Source organism: Haliaeetus leucocephalus, unplaced genomic scaffold, assembly GCF_000737465.1.
Source record: "Haliaeetus leucocephalus isolate CR32 unplaced genomic scaffold, Haliaeetus_leucocephalus-4.0 Scaffold495, whole genome shotgun sequence".
Classification (NCBI taxonomy): domain Eukaryota; kingdom Metazoa; phylum Chordata; class Aves; order Accipitriformes; family Accipitridae; genus Haliaeetus; species Haliaeetus leucocephalus.
In genome coordinates, this window is record NW_010972931.1 from 7889914 (window position 1) to 7899365 (window position 9452).

A 9452-nucleotide genomic window follows, 5' to 3' on the forward strand; every position below is an offset into this window, starting at 1 on the left:
TCTATTCCCCTAGCGACGGGTGAGGCGGCGCGCATGCGCAGCTTCCCCCCGGCCCGGCCCGCGTCCGTGCTGGAGGCGTGGCCGCCGCGTGCCGGTCCCCGTCCCCGCCGCGGCCCCCATGTCGCGGGCGGGGGGCGATGGCACCGTCGCGTTGGAGCGGGCCGGGGCGGAGACGGTGAAGCGGGCGGTGGAGCTGGACCTGGCGTCTCGGTTCCAGGAGTCGTTGGTGTGCTACCAGGAGGGCATCGACCTCCTGCTGCAGGTGGTGAAAGGTACCGGGCGGTGGGCGAGGGGCGGTCTGGCAGCCGTTTGCTACAGCCGTTGAGGCGGTTGGTCGTTAAACACACACCCCCCCGTCCCCCCGTCCCCGTCGGAGCCGCCAGCCGCGGGGGGTTCTGAGGAGAGACGAGCCGTGCTTGCCGCCGAGGGCCCGCTCCCGTCCCCCGCCGCCTCCCGGGGAGGGAGAGGAGAGCCGGGGGTCTCTCCCTCAGCGGGAGAGCGGGGGCCAGGCAGGGCTCAGCTCCCCGTCCTTCCCCCCGCCTCGAGGAGAACTGGCCTGCGTGCTTTTGATTCACAGCCACGAAAGATGAGGCAAAAAAGCACCGTTACCGGCAGAAAATATCCGAGTACATGACCAGAGCCGAAGACATTAAAAAACACATTGAAAAAGAGAAACAAGGTACGGAGCTGCGACGTACCCCTTCGCGTTTAAATACCCGTTGTTACGTGAACGTTTTGTGGGCGAGGTAGTTGACGTGGGAATTACGCCGCGATCTTTTCTTTTCAGATGGCAAATACCATAAGCAAATCAGGATAGAGGAAAATGCAACAGGTTTCGGCTACGAAAAGCTTTTCCAAGAGTACCTTAGTGAGATTGTTTCTGAAGTTTGGGTGGAGGACCCGTACATTAGGCATGTTCATCAGGCAAGTAGATGTTCGGTGTAACTGATGCAGATGTAACTACTAAAAAAAATCAAATTACTAAATTAAATAAAACTTTTACAGTTGTATAACTTTCTGCGATTCTGTGAGCTGCTAGTTAAGGGGCCATGCAAAGTGAAAACAATCCACCTCCTCACTTCCTATGATGAAGTAAGTGTCTACTCTTTGGTTTCTGTTTCCTTGTAGTCAGGTGATACTGTTGTCCGAAAAGCGGATTCGTTAGCCGGTGTGCAATGAGCCAATTATCACACACGCAGGAGAGACATTATTTATTTCATATTTGCATAAAGATGGGTGCTAGGTGGTAATTCCACAAAGGTAGCACGCCCTGCAGTTAAACAAGCAAGCAATTTATACAGTTTTAGATTCACCCACTTAGTTTCCAAAGTCCTTCCCCAAAATCATTATTGGTAGTCACTTACCTGCCACCATTTCTATTGGGCTAAGGTTTTCTCCACTTCGAATTAGAAGTACAGTGTTCTACACTGCGTGCTCAAGGAGGGGGGGGGAGGGGGGTAAGTCTTTTAGGTCTTGAATTGAGTCAGTGGTCATGATCTCCTCCTGCTGCCTTTACTTTTCCCCTAGTTCATGCTGCTTTGGCAATCATCGGGTGCCTTCTGGAGCAGGGTGTTTCCTTTTTATCAGTCTTTAGTTGCTTCTTCAAGGGTATACTGGCTGGCAAACCCTGCATCGTTTATACAAAGTAACCAGACCTACATAGTGAAACTATTGAGTAATGGTCCTCCTTAAAGGACAGTGCATGGTGTTTAACCCTAAATTGAGCAGTACCACCACAGTTAGGCTGTAACTCAAACACATGACCACATGCAAATATATATATGCGCACACATATTTATTTTTAAATACACATTTATTATTAACCGTACTTGTTAGACTGAGGCTCTGACACCTTCAGCAGAAAACACGAAGAGCAAAATAAATATATGATTGTTGAACATAAGTAACTTCATAAATTCAGGCTTTCCTGATAACTAATAAATTTTCGGTAAGCAGGATCTTAAATGGAAAAGATATTTTTGTGAAAGCTTTGTTGTGGAAAATATCATCAAAACCAAAACATCTGTTAAGATACCTTTTTTCCCCTCTTCAAACAGCTGTATATAGTTGTCATTTTAGAGGCTTTGATGAGCTAAAACCTCTCAAACTATCACTGCATGTATTTTGCTTCAAATAGTAACACATATCTAGTTTCAAGGGGCTGAGAGTGACCTCCTCCTCCACGTTCTTTAGCAAGTACCTGTAATCTGTCTGCTTTTTATCCTGTCTTTGAAACTGCAAATCCACCTTCATCCAAGTGACTTTCTTTGGGTTTAAGTTTTTACTAAAAAGCTTTTGTTGGTGAGCTTAGGAAGAAGTGACCAAAAGTAGAATATATGTTTAAAAAAACCCCAAACCTTCCACATTATTTTTACTTTTAACAGGGCAGTGGAAGGAGTCAACAGATAAGTGGCTTGGAAGAAATACAACAATCACTGAGGAATTATGGAGTAACACTGAATATTGCATTTTCATCTTCAATACATGATCGAGAAATTAGGTGGGTGATATAAAAAATTAGTAAATGCCAGTTATTTGAAGTCAAACTACGTAACCCTAACTTTTGAGACAATTTCTAATTACAGCTGTGGTTAACAAAGTGGAAGGCAGTGGCCCTCACTCGGTAAAATCAGCCCTCTGTAGTTTCATGTGTTCTAACTGAACATAATAGTAGATGTCTCTTTATACAGAATGGTGTCTTTCCTGGTTCATATAGGTATTGGTGACACTAGGAAATATTGAAACAAGAAGCTTGTGTGTCGTGTGGGTATAACTTTTTTTTTTATTCAACATATTCATGGTTTTCACATGTGTGAATTTTTAAAACAGATTCAACAATGGATGGATGATTAAGATTGGAAGGGGTCTTGATTATTTTAAGAAACCACAGGTAAGAATGCTTTGATCTTTTTAATTAACTTATACTGTAGAAGAGCTCGTTCTATGTTCACCATGTCAATTCTGTTAATTTCTGCAGGGTCGTTTCAGCATTGGATACTGTGACTTTGACTTGCGACCTTGTCATGAAACAACAGTGGACGTCTTTCATACTAAACATACAAAGAAAATGTGATCAAATATGACTGCTTTTAATGAGTTTTTTTATAAGCATCAAAATGTAAGACTAGAAGATGCTGCTCGAGTCCAGCTGTCTACCTGCGGAAGCAACTCTTCTAAGTACTTAGTCCAGCACAGCTTTTATAATCTATAGGTTTAAGAATATTTGAGACTTTTCAGGCTGAGAAAACACAACTGTACAATTCCTCCACTGTACTTCCCTATAATCTTAATTAACACAATCCATGTCTAAATTTGATCTTGATTTCATAACAGACCCTCTCAAAGGTCTCTTTACTGTCATTTCTTTTTTTACTATTGATTTTGTCTTGAGCAAATTTTTTTTCTTTCTGTCTTTAATTGACCACCTCACAAACATTTGAAGTTGGACTGCCACATGTCCTCTTTTACAAGCAGCCTTATCTATTTCCTCTAATTCCTGTATTCTAGTCATGAGTACTGTTCTGCTGTGTTTTAGTCAATCCCATAATACCTGATTTCACAGACTTTACTGGTAACCCCAGATCTAGCATTCTGTTCTCCAAGCTCCTTGCGTACAAACATTGTAGTTTCAGTATACAAACATTTTAGGTTCATCTTATGTGTCTCTGCATGATGGATTTGGGGTTGGAAAGGATGCAAACAGCTGTATTCTTTTCCCTGTCACTCCTATATGTTCTTTTATTCCGTGATGTGTGGTCATATACCTGATTAGGCGTATGATCCTCTCCCGATCTTTTTCCCTGACTTGCAAGTTAATGTCCTTCCAGCTAGTCATGCCAGTTGGAACTGTGATAAGCTATTTCCCTGCTACTAAGATAGTTCCCTAAAAAAAATAATAATTGATTTTTAAATTCCAGAAGTTGGATACCCTGAAACTTTCTTGTTGTTAAGGATTCCAAGGAATATGCTAGTCTACTATGCTGGTAGGAAAAGTCAGTCTTTTCTTGTCTTCCCTTCATCCTCTGCAAAGCAGAAGGTATCACCTGAGCTGCTGCTGCTTTTTCTCCTAATACAAGTGTTCTTGATTCTTGTCAGCAAGAATCTGGCAAAGTTGTACATTCTGACATGAAGAACAGGCAGTGGCCTCTTTTGCAGGTCCCATCAAAATCTTTTCAGCCTCAAGACTGATAGGTGCCTTATGCTTTCTGCACCTTGTGATACAATATGCCTCCATATTCTAGTAGCACATTCATTGCTAGAACTTTTTCTCTGTCCTATGTTTCTTTTTCCTGATGGCTGGTGTATTCCATTATCCTTTTTTTATTATTTGCTTTATTTTTCTTTCACCTTCTGTCATCTAATGCTGCTATTCTTTTAGTCTTGCCTCTAACACAACAAATCTATTCCACAGCTATCAAGAAGAAACAGAGCTGGTCTTTGCCTTGTTCTCTGAGTCACAATTTGCCAGTGGTCTGCCTTTATGCTTTTGCATAATAATGTCTCAGCTTTTCAGTGTCACATCAGCAAAAAGAATAACATACGTGCCACACAAGCTGTACACTATCAGTCGATCCCCCCAAACATTCCATAGATGCTCCCTGGCTTGCTGCTGTGATACTAGGTTTCTGGTCACTGTCAGTTTTATTCAGTTGTGTATAATACTTGCCTGTTTTTAATGGGAATAAAGAGGTTTTTTTATTATTTGTAGTTTTAGTCATCTGTTTGAATTTTTCTCTGCACTGGTTCACTGTAAGTACAGTAAGTTTCCCAAATGCGAAGCTTTGTATCTTCTAATCTACTCCAGCAATTTCAAACATACAGGGGCAAAATAAAAAGCCACCTTAAATATTTTAGATCAACTTTAAATTTTAGTACTTAACTGGAAATCAAAGGAAAAATCTTTATGCTTTCTGCATCTTGTAATACAATATGTCTCTCTGTTCTAGCAGTAAGCCCCTCTGATGTCGTCCTCTACAAATACCACAAGAGGCAAGCATGGTCTTCCCTCTCTTGCCCATTTGTTGCTAGAACTTTTTCTCTGTTTTCTAATTAGACTATAATTCACTAGCTAAGACTGCAGATTTCCTGCAGACTCCATGGTTATGCAATATCTGCATATATGTACAACTAAGCCTTTAGTGACATACCAGTTGGCGCTGCACTGCTGTTGTTACCTATAAGATCTTTATCTCTGAATTGCTCCTTTCACTGTCAGTAGGAACACCATGTACAAAGAGGACTGGGTGTCAATGAATGGGAAAAAAAAAATTATCAGAGCAATCTAGGAGTACAGTTCCGCAGTCATTTTACTGACTCCAGGCCATGTTCTTCTGTGCTGCCATTCACACTTACGTAGTCAGGTCATCACCAGGATTGTACAGCCAGGACTGTCCCTCCTGGCATCATCTGTGGACATGAGCTTAAGCCACCTTCCCTGCTGGAGTCAGCTGAGTGCCGTTCAGGGCTGGATTCAGCCCTGTTCGCTGCTCTCCTTAGCTAAAGGTGGGTTGCTTCTGCCATGTGATTTCCTCTGACTGAGTGCTGGTCAACCAGCCATCTTTTAAAGGTGACAGTGTGGAAGTAACATAGTAAGGCATCATAGGCCTTTGCAGGGCTCACTTGTTAAGAAATATTTGCAGGTAAGGGTCTCATCTGGTTGGCACAATTTAATTAACAAAGGAGGGAAGCATTCGTAAAAGCATATACTGCCTAGGGCTTCCTAATCTGTCTAGAGACTCCTTACCTGAAGAATTTCAATTGCTGCTTATCTGACAGTTTGGTGAAGAATGAATTGTATAACCTAGCAGTATACAAACTCTGTAACTGCGTTGCTTGGGCAGAGTTCCTATCAGCAGAGGCTGTCTCTGCTGTTCTGTGTTCTCTCCTATAGTAATAAACTGCTGCTGTTCTGACCTGATCAAAATTGCATTCCAGTTATTCTGCAACAGAATTTGGTGCCGTGGCTTGGATTCACGTGTCCTGCTTCTCTTGGGAGGACCACAGACTGATCCCTGCCAAAATGTCCTTGGTGCCACTCAGAAAGGTAAGGGACCTTTTGAAATCCCTACTGGAGCTTCAGCCAAGGGTTGTCTGTCTGGACAAGGACACTGGAATCAGAATATCCTTACAGACCTGATCATAAGTCTTTTAAGTCCAGTAGGATTCAGTTGCCCTAACTTTCCACCCAACTCTTCCTTCATGCCGCAGCCTCAGGAATGTGTTTAGGACAGCCCCAAGGACATTAACATCACTTTAATTTTGCTTTTTTACTGCTCCTTTACTTTCCTTAGGCCAGACTGGTCCTTATTTATCTTGCCCTATTAACAGCAATATTGTTTCTTGCCTAATTGATACTGGTGTTTCTTGATCCACTTTATCTCCCTCTGATTTTCCTGCAGCTCCCTTATCTTCAGGAGTAAAGGAGTAAAAGCTGTTGGTATTTCAGGACAATCTGTGTGTCATCCAGTAACAAGCCCTTTGTAACTATCTGCCTCATTTCTGGATACCATGCTTTCCTTTTAAGTCCTACCACCCCAGTTTACCTTCTGGGAAAAGACTCTGATGTCAGTTGGGTTGTACTACATTTTGTGCCCTGAATGGAATTTACCTTGATGTGGTCACACCTCAACAGGGTGAATTTATGGCTTTTTTGCTTGATGAACCTCCCACTTCAAATTTAACTAACTCTACTATTTGAAGGCAGTTTGGTGAAGAAAGAGTTGTGTAACATAAAGGTATATAAACTGTGTAACTGCCTCATTTGGGTAGAGTTCCTATCAGCGGAGTCTGTCACTGCTGCGCTGGGTTCTCTCCTACAGCTATAGCAATAAACTGCTTCTGTTCTGACCTGATCAAAATCGCATTCTGCTTGTTTGGCAACAACAGTGAAATATATCTTGAGCCTTTCTTTCATAATGTTACTTTATATCGAGCTCTTATTTTTATTTAACATGAAAACTGTCATTTTCAGTTCGCTATTGCCTTTCATTCGCAAATTTTCTCCTAGGTGGTAACATAAGGAACCTGTTTCTCCTAGATCTGTATTTGCAAGTGTATTTCCTAATGTAGAAGTATTCCCACTTTTAGCCTAGATACCAGTACCTATGGCCACAGTGACACCCAGCTTTGTGCCAGGCAGTGCAGGTACAAAGGAGGCACATATGGCCCAGTTAGCCTCTCCTGCCCTCATCACATAACCCCCCCCCCCCCCGAACCTCCTAACTCTTCCCCCACTTCTGCACATGCATGGACAAAAGCCCTAATCCAAGGTAGAACTGCTGGACTGGTTCACTACACATGGTCTTTGAGCTACTATCCACAAGGAGCGGGATGCAGGCTGGGGGATCCAATGCAGCAGCACAGGGGCAGTTTTCCATCTACCCTATCTCATCTGTGTCAGCCATTTGTACCTTCTCTGCTACAGAGCCAGTTTGGGATACTGCCACCATTTTCCCTGGTTTAAGCAGCGACGCTGTCTGTCAGCATGGAGCGATACAGGGCTGCGGTCCATCGCAGTGGCTTACATCCTACAGTTTGGGAACCGCAGGTGCAGGCAGCGTGAAATCTAATTGCTAGTAGGTAATATTAAGCAAAAGCACAAGATGAAACAGTTTTAATGACTAATAAGAGAAAAATTCAGCTTGTAGAAATTGTTTTAATTTTGTTTTCAATAAATCAAATAAAAAAGCAGCAGCAGTTTAACTTACATTTTCAAAATGCAAGTCACATTAACATTACCATATTCTCACATAGCAGGTTCCACCTGTTGTGCAACTCATCATCTTGTGGACACACTCTTAGTAACGTTGCTGCTAGCGTAGTGGTTTCATTCGGGCAAAACTTACTGCCAACAAGGCTCTTCACCAGTTCACTGCATAGTGCTGGTGGCAGCCACTGCTCCGGCAGATCAATGTTGCAGACTTCAATCCTTCCATGCTTTACATCCATATCTACTTTAACATCAAGAACAGAGTCTTTATAGACCATGTTAAAACAAGTGCTAATGCTGAACTTCGGTGTCTTTCCATACACCCATTCCCAGGTTTGTAGTTCCTTAGTTTTATTATTAATTCCAGGAAGCACAGTCTCATCAGCTGGATTTATTAAGGTGATGTGATGATCTATATGGTGTTGTGTAGCATATTCTTCAGCAATGGCATCCAGGAGCACCTCACAAGTTAAACTAGGATCCTCTTCAAAGAGATTTTTCACTGAGGCAGGCACACTAGGAGTGGCATTGCTTTTTAGCCCTTTATAAGGACTTTTTAGCACAGAAGATAAAACAAACTTGTCTGCGTTACAGAGTAAGGTACAGTGGTGATAAGCAGTTGTCCTTCCCAGCTTTGCAGCAGTACCTGAGATTTTGTATTGCCTATTTAGCAAGATGTCATATCTGTCAGTGACATGTACATCTAACTGGGGGCGCAAGGCTTTCAGTGCCTTCACAACTAGTTTCAGGTTTTCCATTCGTTCATATTTTTTTCTGGTTGTAAAGAAAGTCAAATTGATATTGCCTAAGTCATGGTAAACTGTCCCTCCTCCACTTCTTCTCCTGGCTAGTTTTATACTTTTTTGCCTCAAGAGCCTGAGGTTGCATTCCTGCCAGGGGTTCTGATGTCTCCCTATTACCACAGCTGGGGAATTTCTCCAAAGGAAAAGGACCTGTTGGTTCTCTAAATTCACGTGGTCATGGATCCAGTCTTCCACAGCTAGATTTTGGTAAACATCATTAGAAATAGACTGGATAATGAGGCTTCCACTAGTTGTGCTTCTGAAGCCAGCTTTTGGAGACCTGAGGATGCAGCATAGCTGAAGGCAGTTCTTCAGTGATGACTGGAGTACCATGTTTTTGATGACTGGACAGCAGATGGAAGGAATGCTTGATCTGGTAAAGCTGAACGCGGCACATCCGCAACCTGCTGTTGTGACAGAAATGAAACGCTAGTGGCAGTGACGATGCAGTCACGCTCTTCCCAAAGCAGCCACGCTCCTGAACTGACGTGGGTTACGAGGCACGCTTCTCCTCCTGAAGCCAGTGATGCCGTTCAGCTCAACGTAACAGCTGGGGCTGTCAGAGTAGCTTCTCCTCGCGGTCCCTGGTGCCTAAAAGACCAAAGGAAGAAATGAAATTAAACTGCGCATCTTCCCCTCACTCAGTACAGTCCTGCTGATGCAATTTTACTTCGTGGATTTGGCTAAACTTAACCTGAGCGGTCCAATTTATTAGTCTTTTTTCATTGGTCTGATAAGAAAAAAACCGGCGTGGCAAGCTGACGACCTTGCTGGGTCAGTGCCGATCCAGCCAGGCGCAGGCCTTGCTGCCGTGGAGCCTGCGAGCGCCCTACCGAGAGGCGAGTCGAGGCGAGCCCCGCGGACTGACCGGAGCCGGTACCGCCCGCTACCGTCCCGCCGCCGTTTCCTTCTCGGCTCAGGTCTTCCCTCCGCCACGGCGG

The 9452-nt window shown here is 43.5% G+C and overlaps 3 protein-coding genes across 5 annotated transcripts in view; 2 read left to right on the forward strand and 1 right to left on the reverse strand.

Moving 5' to 3' along the window:
* The first annotated feature begins 102 nt into the window (after positions 1-102).
* MITD1 (MIT, microtubule interacting and transport, domain containing 1) lies at positions 103-4736 on the forward strand. Its single transcript, XM_010575749.1, has 7 exons — positions 103-272; positions 578-679; positions 788-924; positions 1006-1092; positions 2385-2500; positions 2830-2890; positions 2978-4736. Exons 1-7 carry the CDS (start codon positions 119-121, stop codon positions 3071-3073), a joined length of 753 nt encoding a protein of 250 aa, XP_010574051.1. The 5' UTR covers positions 103-118; the 3' UTR covers positions 3074-4736.
* Positions 4590-9452, reverse strand: LIPT1 (lipoyltransferase 1). Of its 3 annotated transcripts, none has more exons than XM_010575748.1 (3): positions 9345-9446; positions 7707-9102; positions 4590-4666 (listed from the first exon to the last, which is right to left on the reverse strand). In XM_010575748.1, exon 2 carries the CDS (start codon positions 8842-8844, stop codon positions 7723-7725), a length of 1122 nt encoding a protein of 373 aa, XP_010574050.1. In that variant the 5' UTR covers positions 8845-9102; positions 9345-9446; the 3' UTR covers positions 4590-4666; positions 7707-7722. The 3 variants fall into 3 exon arrangements, with proteins under 3 accessions (XP_010574050.1, XP_010574049.1, XP_010574048.1); XM_010575747.1 differs by having other exon boundaries at positions 4618-4666; positions 7738-9102; positions 9380-9452; XM_010575746.1 differs by having other exon boundaries at positions 4618-4666; positions 7738-9102.
* The window catches only part of TSGA10 (testis specific, 10), a 36017-nt gene continuing 35520 nt past the window's right edge, over positions 8956-9452 (forward strand). Inside the window, 2 exon segments of the mRNA XM_010575813.1 lie at positions 8956-9091; positions 9250-9387. Coding sequence (XP_010574115.1) covers positions 8956-9091; positions 9250-9387 — 274 coding nt within the window.